The sequence below is a fragment of the Otolemur garnettii genome, unplaced genomic scaffold (assembly GCF_000181295.1).
Source record: "Otolemur garnettii isolate 467f Iridium unplaced genomic scaffold, OtoGar3 scaffold00008, whole genome shotgun sequence".
Lineage (NCBI taxonomy): Eukaryota > Metazoa > Chordata > Mammalia > Primates > Galagidae > Otolemur > Otolemur garnettii.
In genome coordinates, this window is record NW_003852403.1 from 18,934,317 (window position 1) to 18,949,276 (window position 14,960).

General features: G+C 38.3%; 1 protein-coding gene across 2 annotated transcripts in view; it reads left to right on the top strand.

The window, feature by feature from the left end:
* CTNNA3 (catenin alpha 3) overlaps positions 1-14,960 on the top strand; it is a 1,564,769-nt gene that overhangs the window by 1,240,335 nt on the left and 309,474 nt on the right. For both annotated transcript variants that reach the window (XM_012801447.2, XM_003783622.3), the window contains one exon: positions 4,399-4,550. In XM_012801447.2, coding sequence (XP_012656901.1) covers positions 4,399-4,550 — 152 coding nt within the window. The remainder of the gene's footprint in view (positions 1-4,398; positions 4,551-14,960) is intronic.

Here is a 14,960-nt window from a genome sequence, read left to right on the forward strand (position 1 = left end):
TCTGAATTCTATTCTGACCTATTTCACACAATAATTTTGTACCCTCACCTACTTTCAAATGCACATAATAAACTTAGCAAGGATTCAGAAGGGATGAAATATTCTTGAGTTACTACCAGAGAGAGGCTCAAGGCCTAAGAGAATTTGGCTCTATAGATCTGTTAACCTCCCTGTCAGAAAATTCACATGAATTCTTCCAGGAGCAGAAGAAGTAGCCCCAAGGACTTTACTTATTGAAAGGGGGCAGAGTATCTTTAGGGTTCAGAGAGCAGGCTGTCTAGTCTCAATTATGAGCCCATCTCTTATTAACTGGTTGACCTTAGTTTCCTCATCGGTTAAACCAGAATAGTAATACTTTCTGCCTCACAGGACTGTGTGAAATAATAAAATGTCTATTAAAGCAAATGCATATGAAATGCTTTGTACAGTGTCAAGATGATAATTCAATAAATGTTAGTTATTACTCTGTATATTCTGAATAAAGTTGAAAGAGAAAGTGTAGACCAGCAGTATAAGATAGACAAGATACTTCAAAGTCCGCACAATATGGACCCAAAGGCCAGCTTTGTTTAGTAAATCTACACTCCAAAGTTTAGGATAGCCTATCCTACCTGGCATTTCAAATGATTAGAATGGACGATATATCTAAGGTATCCCTTTTTTTGATCAATGATGGTGCAACATGATTATATATTATGTGTAAATTTCTTTTTCTTGAAACCTAGGTAGATTATGGAATCGCAACAGGTTTGCCAATTTGAAGTTGCTTCTAAATTGCCATTAACTGGTTACTTAATTATACGCATTTTATATTTTCTTGAAAGCATTAAAAAATTCACTTCTAGTCTGATCCAAGCAACCATATGTCCATAGTATTAGTAAAGCACACCACAGCTGATGTTTAAGCTAATGGAATGAGAAATGTATCACATATCTGCTTTGAATAGTTCATTTATGCTGTTAGAGTGAGAACATAGTAGTTTCCATCTGTACTTCAGAAATTAAACATTTGCTTCTGAAAGATTTCATTTTAATTGGAACTAATATTAGTTTACTAGTAAAAGGCCTTTAGAAGAGTTAAAATGAAATCATGTTGCAGTAATGAACAGGCTGTGTTATACAAGCATTTTTGCTTGAGGTACCCCGACTCTTTCTCACGTTATCTCATATGGCAGTGTAAAACAGATCTTTACATGATTTGGGTTTTTTTTTTGTGTGTGTGTGTGTGTGTGTGTGTCAAAATCTGTGTGGGAAGATGATGGGAGCAGTTACAATAACAGATGAAAGACGATCATTGTATTGGGTACTTATTTGATAAATGAGAAAATAACATTTTCTAATGGGGAGGATGGTGAATAAAAATGCTTTGTAAATCACAGGTTCCTACAGGTTTTCAGACCAAATCTCTTTGTACTAAACTGCCTTTAAAGAGGTTAGAAACGGCTTCGTCCTGTCCTTTGGAGTGATAGTAGTGAAGGGGGGTTTGCTGTTCACGCCAGAACCTGAAGGAATTGTGAACTAACAGAACATCTGTTCTCAAGAGTTCCTCTCTCTTTTCACACCACAAAAGGTAAAGATGACCTCATTAAACATCTTTAAATGTACCTGGGAACCTGGATAATTATTCATTTGTAGATTTTCAAGTATGAATACAACCCAAGTAACGTGGAGATGCAGGATAAACATGTTGCATCATACTTGCATTTTGTTTGACTTTTACAAGTTCTAGTAATTCATCCATCCATTCATTTAATCACTCTATTTATTCAATTATGTATCTACTATGTGCCAGGCGAGGCATTTAAGATACAAACAGGAAGGCCAGGCACTTAATCCATGAACAGGAAAAGTTTCAAAGGACCACGGAAAACTTATAATACCATGGTGACATGACTGGTTCATAAAACAACTTACTGAGTATCTTGTGTGGCAGATGTTGTTGTACTTAATGCCAAGATCAGGCATCATTAATAAGATTATACTTAAAAGGATTCTGAAGGATAAGCAGAATTTGGGCACAGGAAGGATAGTGCTGCGGACTCAAATAGCTGATGATGACGAGAGGCAGTGGGGATAAAAACTGGCAAGGTACTTGGGATATGGTGGGATGATGGAACAGACTCCACTTTGTGGGTATTTGGATCTAGAGGATAAAGAAAAGCAGAAGCTCAAAAGGAAACCCGGGTTTTTCCACATGTGACTGGGTACCAGGATATTACACATAACATATTAGAGGAAAACTGGATTTAGTAAGTATAGACTGATGTGTTTTGATTCAGATAGAATAAATAAAAGGTGTTATGAAATAATTCTGTAATTGTTGATTAGATACAACAATTCTGAAATTCAGTAAAAATTGAAGAGAGAGAGACTGGGCGTGGTGGCTCACGCCAACAATCCTGGCACTCTGGGAGGCCAAGGAGGGTGGATTGCCTGGCGAGAGCAAGACCCTGTTTCTAAAAATAGCCAGGCGCTGTGGTGGGCCCCTGTCGTCCCAGCTACCTGAGAGGCTAAGGCAAGAGGAACACTTGAGCCCAAGAGTTGGAGGTTGCTGTGAGCTATAATGGCACAGCACTCTACCAAGGACAACAAAGTGAGACCATCTCCAATAATAATAATAATAATAAATAGAGATATACTTTGTTAGTTGCTTCCCTATGGATGGGAATTGTCATTTGGGACTATTTCTCGTAGACAAAGTGTGTGAGTTTGCTTTCTCCACACTTTTTAACCTGTCCAGTGAAGGTGAGATGATGATTTGAGGGAAGGTCACTATAGAGTCGTATTACCCAATACAAGTCTCTGTTACTAGTCATACGTTTCTGTTGAACCTTTGAAATGGGAGGGATGTGACTCAGGAACTGAAATTCTTACTTTTATCGGACAGTGTACCTAGAAAATGAACAGAGGAGAAAAGGATAGCAGAGAATCCTGTCAAGGATAGTGAATAAGAATTAAGATATAAGGTGGCACCTGTGGCTCAAGGAGGAGGGCGCTGGCCCCATAAGCTGGGGATGGCGGGTTCAAGCCTAGCCCCAGCCAAACCTGCAGAAAAGGGGAAAAGAATTTAGGTATAGACGACACACTTTCGTAGATAGAGGAAAGCAGGGACTAGACAAAAGGAGTGCCAGATCATCTCACCAATGTTCCCCTGTGTTAAGAACATGGCAGGTAGGATTATAAGGGATGGTATGCTACCCCTGCAAATAAAGAATTGATGTAGCAAAAAGATGTTTATCAATATTTGCGAATCTTCTAAAGTACTCCTGTCATCTAGGTTTAGAATCACTGCTCTAAAAACGAATCTGTCTTTATCCTGCATCTTCCCAAGGGACACAGGCTCCCTCAGTATAATATAGGAGACCAGTTGGAGTGTAGACATTGCATTTTGGCATCTGAGTTCAAGTCTCTCTTCTGTTACATATTAGCAGAATGATTGTGAGAAAGCGTCTTGATTTTTCTGTGTCTGACTTGCTCAACTAACTCTTAACCCTAGGTTAATACTGGGTTTTTTATTTTTATTTATTTTTTGTTATTTATTTATTTATTTTTTTTGCAGTTTTTTGCCGGGGCCAGGTTTGAACCTGCCACCTCTGGTATATGGGGCTAGCACCCTATGCCTGGAGCCACAGGCACCACCCTATACTGGGTTGTTTTAAGATTTAAATCACATTAAACATTTAGAAATACCTGGAACCTAATGAAGAGTTAATAATCACTGCTGTTATTAACCTTTAAGCTAAACGTGAAGAAGTATTTTATTTTAGACTATTTTAAAATGTAACTTAAAAAGACAGCCCATGGATTACTTTTACCAGAAGACGCATCTCTCTACTCAGTGTTGGGGTATTTCAGAGGCAGTAGGCATATGATAAAGCCAATATCTTGTGATTAATCTTTTTGATTATAGGGAAGACATCTTATCAAAAGAGAGTTTACAGTATTTTTGTAATATAGAATTAGTACTTTTCACCAAATTTTCTTCGATTAAACAGGTCAAATGCTTTCTTCTTTAAATATCTTCATGTTTATAATTCCAACTGTTTTTCATACCAACTCCCTTTTGTAATTTCCTGGAGTTTATATATGGAATAGGATGACAAATAATTACAGGGTTCCCAAACCAAAATGACATAAAAGAGAAGGATAATTAAAAAATGACACAAAAGAGAAAGATGATCTTTTAAAACATTGCTATGAAAATGCTTCTCATTGTCTTTGATTCTTCTTATTTCTCAGAGGCCCACATAATCCTGCTAAAGCTTTCGTATATATGCCTTTAAAAAACAATTCCAAGTCTAATATTCGTTTTAAAATACATTTCTACATTTCCTGAAATCTACTTTAGAAATCCAGAAATACAAATAGGCCAATCTTCTCCCTGTTTTATTTTAACAGTAATTCCCGAATTTGTAACCCAAGTGAACGTTGCCTTGGAAGCTCTCAGCAAGAACTCATTGAATGTGTTTGATGATAATCAATTTGTGGACATCTCAAAGAAGATCTATGATACAATTCATGATATCAGATGTTCAGTCATGATGGTTCGGGTAAGTTTTCTTTACTTTCCATTGAATTATTGCAACACTCATCACCATCTGGAATGCCTGAAATGGCTGCAAGAAATAATTTATTTCTGTGCTATAATGTCAATGCTGAAATTAATTCAAACTTTACAAGTTCACACGTATCCCCGAAGTCGGATCTACTGTCACAATAGCACTTTTACTTATGTATTTCGTGATAACTTATACAAATGAGGACATTTAACTGTGATGTTTGCAGAAAGGGTAGGATTTGTGGTGTGCAGGATTCATTGAGATGTCTCTTATGATGATCAAAGAAAGATAACACGAAATCATTTCTTTTCTTTCTTGAACTAAAAGAAAGAACCATTCTCATCACTGTAGTGGAATTGATGGGAGAATGTGTTAGAACAAGGTACTTCTATAGCCAACCTCTCTCATCGTAAATCACAGAATCATTGGGTGTTCTGCAAGAGCTTTCACTTGGAGATGCCAGGAACAAAAGACTCTTGTCTGGCAGTTGTCTATTTGGGGAAACATATGCCACCTTCCCAGGCGTATGAGTGCATCATTTGTTGTGGACACACTGCAAATACAGAGACAAGGATTGTCTTTACTCAAATATTAATGTAAAGTATTATTTTAAATGTTACTAAAAGCATAAGTTCTTTGTCAGAGGCATTTGCAAAGCTGTGAAGATACCTTGTCTTCAAGTAGTTTTACCTGGAGGCAAATCCCTGAGGTAAGACTTTGTGCTATCAGGAGTCTGTTGAGGATAAGGTTAACAGAGAAGGTGAGGCAGGGAGGAAGAAGGAACCCAATAGGTGTCATGAGGAGTCATCGCAGACGACTGGGACTTGATCATGCTGGTGAACTCTGAGAGGCACTGAGCGGTGCACTTTCACACCTCAAAATGACCTCACCCGAGGTAAACAAAACCAGGAGATTCACCTCTCTGTGCATCCGTGGTTAAAGGCCACCCTCACAGTCTCGGACTCAGGGCCAGTCAAGCTCTTGTGATGGAAGAAGGAACCCTCAGATGGGGTGGCAGGTGATGATGATATGAAGATTCAGTAGGACCGATGAAAGTAATTTGTATGTAGGACTGGAACTCAGTTCTAAAACCCCTGGTCTTAACTGTTAGTGAGACTTAAGATGTAAATAGAAATGCCACGAATATGCGGCAGAGCATCAAAATCTTCTGCTTGGCGGACATGTCATAGCCTAGACTGAGCAGTAAAAAACGGAGCCATCTGTGGACTTTGTAAAGAAGAGGGCCAAGGAGGCCTGCCAGGGCAGATGGAGCTACAGAAGAGATTACAAGAGAAAAGCTAAAGGTGTCAACATGTACCATCTAGAACTCTGGGGTTTGGAACAACCTGAAAGCAAACCAATTATACATATCAGAGAAAAATCCAGGACCTATATGTGGTGAGAAGCCTGCAAGAATTTGTTCAGATGTGACGGGAACATGTGACCCAGCACCAATGCTATGTCTGAACGCAAGGACCTTCACTAACTTCCCTGTTCTTGCAGAGGTTTTTATGCCTAACCTGTGTGCACTAGTGGAGTGGTAATAACCCAAAGCTGGGAAGGTAGAAACATTGAAACATTGAAACATTGAAAATGTGAAGACAGCGCAAGAACGTTGGGAAATCGTCTTGCCAGGGTGAAACTTCTACATTTCCAGGGTCCCTGGGTAGATATTTGAGAATACAAACCAGTGAAACAGCATAGGGAAACCAGGGGAGAGAATGTATTTTTTCCTACTAAAGCTATCTAGGGAAGAAAAAAAAATCTTATAGCTTCTCCAAGTTGGATGTCCCACTATTTCAAAAGGTCCTTATTATCAAGACATCTTACTCATAGCAAATAAAATTATCTTGCCCTTCCTTCTGCCTATCCCTCACATATAGCAATCCTCTGTAGGGCTGGAAAACAATTTATTGTAATTATGAATAGTCTTGGAGAGGAGTAATGTTTCCCTATAGTCATCTCTTTTTCAAGGTAAATACTTTCATTTCCGTTAACTTCTCCTCATGGGAATAATTTAGTATCTTGTGCTCTCTGCTGGTTCTTATTTAATTTTCAACAAACTTCTCAAAAAAACCCTATTCTAATTAGGTCTGTTCCAATGTCAAGCAAAGTAAAAGACTTGCTCTTATGCGTGACTTTCTACCATTTCTAACTGCCATTAGTTTATTTTTTCCCCTTTTAATTGCCATGATTATTAGATAGAGAATAATATCATTTTTCCCCATCTAAAAATAATCTTATTGTTGTCTATGTGTTCATTTTCCATTTTGATTTGACGTGTTTACTCTTGGTCTTAAAGCCTAATCCTGTTAAATGTTGTTTGTTTCTCCATGATCCTTTATATAATTTATCAGCTTGTTTTCCCATTTGGTTGTTGACCCTACCATGTTACCGTTCACTAGAAATGTGAGATGTCAAGGCTTCCTTCATACAAATTATTAGTAAAAAATGTTAAATTAGATTGGCCCTTCATCTAACTGTAATCCCTGCTAGATAGCTTCTGCTAAAAACCTTGGGAATTGGATGCCCCCTCCATCCAGCTGAGAGTATGTCTGAGAATATGTATATGGTTTAAAAGAGTGTTTTCTAAATTTTGAGGTAGATAATAGTCTTTACTTAAATGCACTTTATGGCCAAAAAGGTAAAACAGATAAAAACCAGTGCCACTGTACTTCAAGCCATGGAGGAAAGGCCACAGGCCCACCGTTTGTTCCTGTACCCCCAGTACCATAGGTAGCCTTGGGGATCTCTACAGAACTTCTATCGAGATTCCTAGAAGGATAATCCATAAACCTCTGGGCTTAATTGCCAGTTGGATTATAGGATAAAAATAGAAGTCAGGTGCAAGTAAATAAAAATCTATCTTTTTTTTTCTTAAAAACTACCCCTTTATCATAGGAGATAATAAAATTGATCTGGTAAAATCTCTTTGAAGGTCAACTTAATGCTGACCAATACTCTGGACTTAAAACTGCAAGGATTTGATGCTTTTTTCAAGATACATAAGGAGTGTCAACATTAAGGAATTGGTTTATAATTATGCAAGTTCAGGGAGGGCTAGGCTATGCTCTTGAGAATGTTTCTGAGTGATACAGAATCCTATCTTGTGTCTGAATTTTCATGAGCACTCTTCTGTGTCCTTGAAATGATAAAATACTAATTTAAGATCAGAACCAAAACATCTTAGGTCAGGTGTTTATATCCTATAAATAGTTCCATAAAATATGATTATGTCTGCATTTACTATTTATTTTGATTAATTGTTATGTTATCAGGTATTAGGATTATTTTACAAAGTTCCAAGGTAAATCTTGTGACATTTACTATTACTATCTCCGATGGATTCAGTGTGTGGACAGATGAGATCGTAGAATCTCACACTTAACAGACTCACAGAGCAGAGGATATTAAATATTCTGATACGTTTGGTGTTTAATGTCTATGTATGAATTTTACAATTATTAACAACCCATATTGTATAATGATTGAGATCAAAGCAAGTCACAAAGCTCACTTAACCTAAATTTTCTCCTTTACAGGATAGATCTGGCATTAAACCTAATTCAAAGGATTATTGTGGTGACGCAATGAGCTACTAGGAATGGAAAGCTTAGTAAATAGTAGTCTATTACAAGATGGTAGCTGTCATTACTATCACCACATAGAGTTGGTATTTACCAGCTACTAACGCTGCCTATTATTTTTGTGTAAATGCTAAACATAGAACTGAAGAAATAAGCCTGATGAGCAACATGCAGCCAAGACCAAAGAGCCAATTGGAGGGCAATGCCTTGAACAGAGAAATATGTTGTTTTTCAAAGCATTGTTTATATAAGAAGATACTTGCTTATTAACATCAGGTTTCTAAGCTATAGATTATTTAATGAAAATTATACTTTAGAACTCCATTTAAGCTAGGATTATAATTCTGCATATCATTCCTGTTAGCCTCCTGAAACATGAAAGGAGTGAACCCTCAATGTTTATCTGTTTTGGTCAAAGGTAATTAACTACAAATAGAGGAAATCTATAGGGCGGCGCCTGTGGCTCAGTGAGTAGGGCACAGGCCCTAGGATGGTGGGTTCAAACCCAGGCCCGGCCAAGCTGTAACAAAAAATAGCTGGGTGTTGTGGAGGGCGCCTGTAGTCCCAGCTGCTGGGAGGCTGAGGCAAGAGAATCACCTAAGTCTCAGAGCTGGAGGTTGCTGTGAACTGTGATGCCACGGCACTCTGCCAAGGACAACAAAGTGAGAGAGTTTAGAGTTTAGAGACAAAGTCTCTAAAAAAAAAAAAAAAAAATAGAAGTTTATAGAGGTTGACATAATTGTATTAGCTGTGAGAAAATAGCAAGGGTGGCCAGCAGTGAAAAACTCTCAAAAAAGAGAAACAAGATCCAGGTTAAATTAGTCCGGTAACAGGACTTTATACGTTTTATTTGTCAGTTTTCCTATGTGCCTCGCCAGAAGCACATAGTAGATACAGGGACACTTCCCAAAGCCAGTGAGAAGATGCTCAGGACCATCACTGAGTTTGGATTTTCCGTGTCAGTTTTTTTTTAATCTTATAGATCAGGGAACAGGAACATATTTTGGATATCTCACTTGATGAAGCTAATTTTTGAGGAAACAAAAAATTACTAAATTAAGTTGATTAAAAAAAAAAACACATTTCTACATCCCGATTTCCATGAACTGTTTTTACATGAAGTCATTTACCAGGCTTCTAGAATTGAAACGGTGTCCCATCTATGACTTCGCTGACATACACAGAATAACTCTCCGATTTGTTTGTATGTCTATGAGAATGGATGGACTGATGGCTTGGACTGCAACTATGCACCGTTTTCTTAATGGAGGTTGCTGGCAGTGCCAGGGCCTCTCTAAACTTTCTAAGCTTTATTCATTTTCCTTTACAATTCTTTCTTCTTCATAGAAATCTTTTTTTTTTTTTTTTAAACATATCTTCTGGATTGAGCTGCTGTCTGTTTGAAGTTCCACCCTCAAACTACTGTAGGGAAAAGGCTTGAGCAGTTCAGATACTAAAAGGAAGAATGTCATCCAATTAGAATTCTGTAGAATTAGGGTTGAAAATGGAGAAACAGTGAAACAACATTGTGTGAAATCAAAAGATTCGTGTTCAAGTCTCAACTCTACATGTTCCTACTTGTATGGTTACTTTACATGGTCTCACCCATTTCTTCACTCTAGGGGATGCTGGGAGCATACTATCTGGATATTGGAAGTATACTATTGAATTCCTACTTTGTAGTAATCATTATATTTAGAAATGAAGAATTATACACTGTTTCCTGAAATCAGGAACAAAGTGAGATTGCCTATGCACCAGTGCGATACAAATTAAATCAGACATGCACAATAGAGAAATACGACTGAATTCAAAGTATGTATTATGATGTATAAAAATATATTTCCATATATTACTGGAAAATATCTTCTTAAAAGTATAATCTATCACAGCATGAAAAATTATACAATAAGCTTAGTGATATTTTCAATGAAACAAACGCAGGATTTATACTCTGAAAATTACAAAACAGTATTAAGACAAATTTAAGACCTAAATATATTGAAATATTGATTATATTCCTGTAGTTGGAGACTCCACCTTAAGATGTGAATTATCCCCAAATTGGTTTATAGATTTAATGCTGCCTCTAACAAATTTCCAGCAGGATGTTTTAGAAAACAGACAATTTGATAGGGTGATAGGGATGGACACATGTTCAAAACTTAAATTGTATACTTAAAACTGTATGTAAAGTAGATTTCCACAAAGTTTATTGAAAAAGAAATGTTTTAGGCCAGGCACGGTGGCACATGCCTATAATCCTAGGACTCTGGGAGGCCAAGGCAGGTGGATTGCTTGAGCTCACGAGTTCATGACCAGCCTGAGCAAGAACAAGACCCCATCTCTAAAAAATAGTCAGGCCAATGCCTGTAGTCCCAGCTACTTGGAAGCTGAGGCAAGAGAATCACTTGGGCCCTAGAGTTTGAGGTTGCTGTGGGCAGTAATGCCATGGCACTCTACCTAGGAAAACAAAGTGAGACTCTGTCTCAAAAAAAAAAAAAAAAAAAAAAAAGTAATGTTTCAGTCAGTAGCCAATACCTTAGAAAATAAGTAATTTTAATTAGACAAAGTCCTACTACACTGTACTAAATAGGGCTAAGGAAAATGCTGAAATTTCAAATTTCATAAAATTAATATTTTCTTCTTTATAACTGACTACTTACCAAATCTAATATGTGGGTCTTCTTTCATTGGTTTTCATTTCTTTTGATTGTGAATCATTCTGTATCATCTTATGATTCTGATTATGTACATCTGAATCATTATGTATCATCTTTGCCATCAGGCGATGGCAAACTATGGCCAGATTTGGTCCATCATATGGTTTCTATGGCCTGTGGGCTAAGAATGATTTTAATAATTTTAAATGGTTAAAAAAAATTGAAGGAATAAGATTTTCTGATATGTGGGCAGCGCCTATGGTTCAGTGAGTAGGGCGCCAGCCCCACATACTGAGGGTGGCAGGTTCGAAACTGGCCCAAGCCAAACTACCACAAAAAATAGCCTGGCACTGTGGTGGGTACCTGTAGCTCCAGCTACTCGAGAGGCTGAGGCAAGAGAATCACCTAAGCCCAAGAGCTGGAGGTTGCTGTGAGCTGTGACGCGACAGCACTCTACTGAGGGTGACAGAATGAGACTCTGTCTCTAAAAAAAAAATAAAAGAAAGAAAAAGAAAAAAAAGATTTTCTGATATGTGAAAACTGTATCAAATTCTTACTTTAGTGTCCATAAATAAAATCGGATTGGGCCACAACCACAGCCACTGGTTTACACCTATGGCTCTTTGTGGTACAACAGCAAGGTTGAAGAACTACAATAAGAGATTACATGGGGGGTGGCCCCTTTGGCTCAAAGGGGTAGGGGGCCAGCCCCATAAGCCAGAGGTGGTGGGTTCAAACCCAGCCCTGGCCAAAAAAAAACAAAAAAAAAAAAAAAAAAAGAGAGAGAGAGATTACATGGGCAGTGCTGATAGCTTAGTGGGTAGGATGCCAGCCACATGCACCAGGCCTGGTGGGTTCAAGCCCAGCCCCAGACTGCTAAAAACAAAAAATAGCCGAGCATTGTGGCGAGCCCCTATAGTCCCAGCTACTTGGGAGGCTGAGGCAAGAGAATCCCTTAAGCCCAAGAGTTTGAGGTTGCTATGGGCTGTGATGCCACTACTCTCTACCAAGGACAACAAAGTGAGACTCTGTCTCAATAAAAAAAAAAAAAAGAGAGAGAGAGAGAGATTACATGGCTCACAAAACCTAAGACATTTACTCTCTGGTTCTATATAGAAAGTTTACTAACACTTATCTTAAATAGTTTGTTTTTTCCTTTACCAGAATCTTGACTGGCTTCTCAAAGAATCCAATCACCCCTTTATTAGTTGTTGTTGTTGTTTGTAAATATAATCATTCAAATTTGAATATTAGAATTATCCTTTCTTTCAAGTTCCTGAGTATGTGACCACCTGCATGACTTGTGATAACCCTTCCCAGACACAGTCTAGGGTCCCAGCCTTCTTTCTCTACTATCCTCTACTCAGCTCTCCACCTTGAACAATTTCATTGTCCTGTGTGCTCTAATTTTCTTACCCTTTCTTTGGTAGATCAGACTTCTTGTTTCTTTACTTATAAATATTATTTCCGTGCCCTGATGCTTTGCAAATCAGACCCTCCTCTTCTCCAAAGGCTTTCAGGAAGCTTGTACATTCTTTTTGGTGTTTTGCACCATTTATTCAGAAGGTAAAGTTCAATTTTAGCCTAGACTTGGAATATCACACACTTTGAAATTCAATTTTGAGGCTCATAGGATATTGAAATGCATTGCCTTTATTCTCCATTTTATTTCTTATATTATAGTACAGTAGTACCTCTCCCAATTTATGGTTTCACCGTCTGTGGTTTCATTTGCCCTTAATCAATAGCAGTCTGGAAATATTAAATGGAAAATTCCAGAAATAAATAATTCTTAAGTTTTAAATTGCATGTCCTTCTAAGTAGTGTGAGGAAATCTTACACCGCCCTGGTCTGTCCTGCCCAGATGTGACTCATCCCTTTGTCCACAGTATTCACACGGAGGATTCTTCTGCCTGTTAGTCACTTCGGAGCCACTTTGGTTATCTCATCAATTCAAGTAGTCCAGTGCTTGTGGTCAAGTAACCCTTAGTTTACCTAATAATGACCCCAGAGCACAAGAGTACAGTTGCTAGCAATTCTGATATACCAAAGAGAAGATAGGAAGTGCTTCCTTTAAGTGAAAAGGTGAACGCTCTAGACTTAATAGGGAAAGAAAAAAAAAAAAAAAAGCATGTGCTGAGAATGGTTTGTGAAATAGGGAAAAGAAATTGTGCTGATATTGCTCTCACACCTCAAACTGCAGAGTCGTGGGCGTAGTGTATGACAAGGGCTTAGTTAAGATGAACAAGGCATTAGATGTGTATGTGAACGGCATGGAAAGAAACATGCACCAATTAACAGTACTCAGGTCATGGTTGGGTACTGTCTGCACTTTGAGGCATCCTGGAGGTAGATAGAGAAGGACTACTATAAATGGGTTTTCATAAAATACATATTTGCTGAGTGGCTTAGGGTGATTATATATGCATGTCTGTGGGCACCTGGGTTTGCTTTGGACAATATGGGGTTATACCATTTACTCTCAAAAGTGTTCAATTTGGACAATAAATTGTTATTCTCGCTCTGGTTTCTGGGTCCTGAGTGTACTGCTTGATGCCCGGTGGTACATCACCTCCACCCACTGGGCAGTGCTCCACAGTGCTTGGCACTAATGATCATAGTTCTCTGTCAAGCCAGTTTTTCTAACCCCGGGGAATACTTTTTCCCCAAAGGCCTAACTCCTATCAAATGTGAGCTGCTTCTCTTCATACTCTGTAGATCCTCTGTTGACTGTGGAGAATCGGTTCAGACACCATTTCCAATTTACTTAACATGCGAAGACTATAGCTTTTCATGTATCAGTGTTAAGCAGATCTCCTCAACTCATCTTAGTCACTCTACTCTTCACTCTCCCAGGAGTCTTGACATGGAAGCCCAGTTAAAACACTTTCTCCTTTTTGGAAGTGATGGGACTCCTTTGTAGTGCGAGAACCAGTTTGTAAAGAGGCCAGCTACTAGGAGGCTTCATACAGAACGTAATAAAAGGCCAGTAGCAAAGTAACCTTCTATGCAAATTTAAATCTAACCTCAGTAGGAAGAAGTCAGGAGCAGGGCTCTTGCTGCTTCCTCTGATACCAAAGAGGATAAGGTGAGGAAAATCTGAACCACCTGCAGGCCCTGGTCAGCAAGAGCTGAAATCTTACTATCATTACTCTCATTCTCATTTAATAGCCTTCCTCATGTATATCCCATTTGAAGCGACTTTTACTGAGGGAATAGAGGGGACTAGAGTAAGAAAGAATTTTTATTGAGAAACAGATTGGTTAAGCTATAAAAGCAGTGCAGCCAGTGATCTCAGTTGCTCACACTGAGAGAAAGAATTCAGCTAGATGTCATTCCGGGAAGTGCTCTTTTACCAAAGGGTCAACACCACCGGATCTGCAGGGGAATCCATGGTCCGAAAGGGCTTTGATGCAAACTAGTTCCACGCTCAGAGAGCTGTACTCACGCAGCTCAGAGCTTTTGACTCAAAGTAACTGATTATAAGGAGCCAACATCTCTCTTTGAAAACATCTTCAGGCGTTCAGGGAAATGGGTAGCCCTGTGAACAGAAGAGATGGGAAAGATGCCTGGCTGTGGAATCTTAAGGATTCTTTGTTGTTTTTGATAAGTTAATTATTAAATGCCTTGTATTCATTTTTATAAGTGAACTTGTATTAGCAATTAACTAACTTAAGTTTATACTAAGGATTAGGTAAGTTTTTGTTATTTGAGGATAAAGACTTATTTGGTTGTAAGCCTGTATTTAGAAAACACCTTTTGGAGAGTTGAATAGATGTCCCAGAGAAAATAATATGAAAACTGTAATTTAAGAAGAGATGACTTTGGGAAATCAGGCTCTGGCATAGAGCTAAAAGAGGGCAGGAGATTGAGAATTTTATATTTCTAGTTTCTAGTAAAGTAAATAGTAGAGTTTCAAAGAAATAAATATTCTGGAATCTGATAGCAAATCTGATAGATTATACTGCTTGAATCGAGGTGCTTAAAGTCCCGTGCTGAGAGGGAAAGTCACAGATGTTGAGCCACCAAGGGCCTGAAGGACATTTCCTTTAAACACAGAGGAAGGAAACAGCTCAGTGTTTTTACATCACAGGAGCCCTTGGACTTCAATGACTTCCCTGTCTCGATGGGCCAGCTTTAAATACATAAAT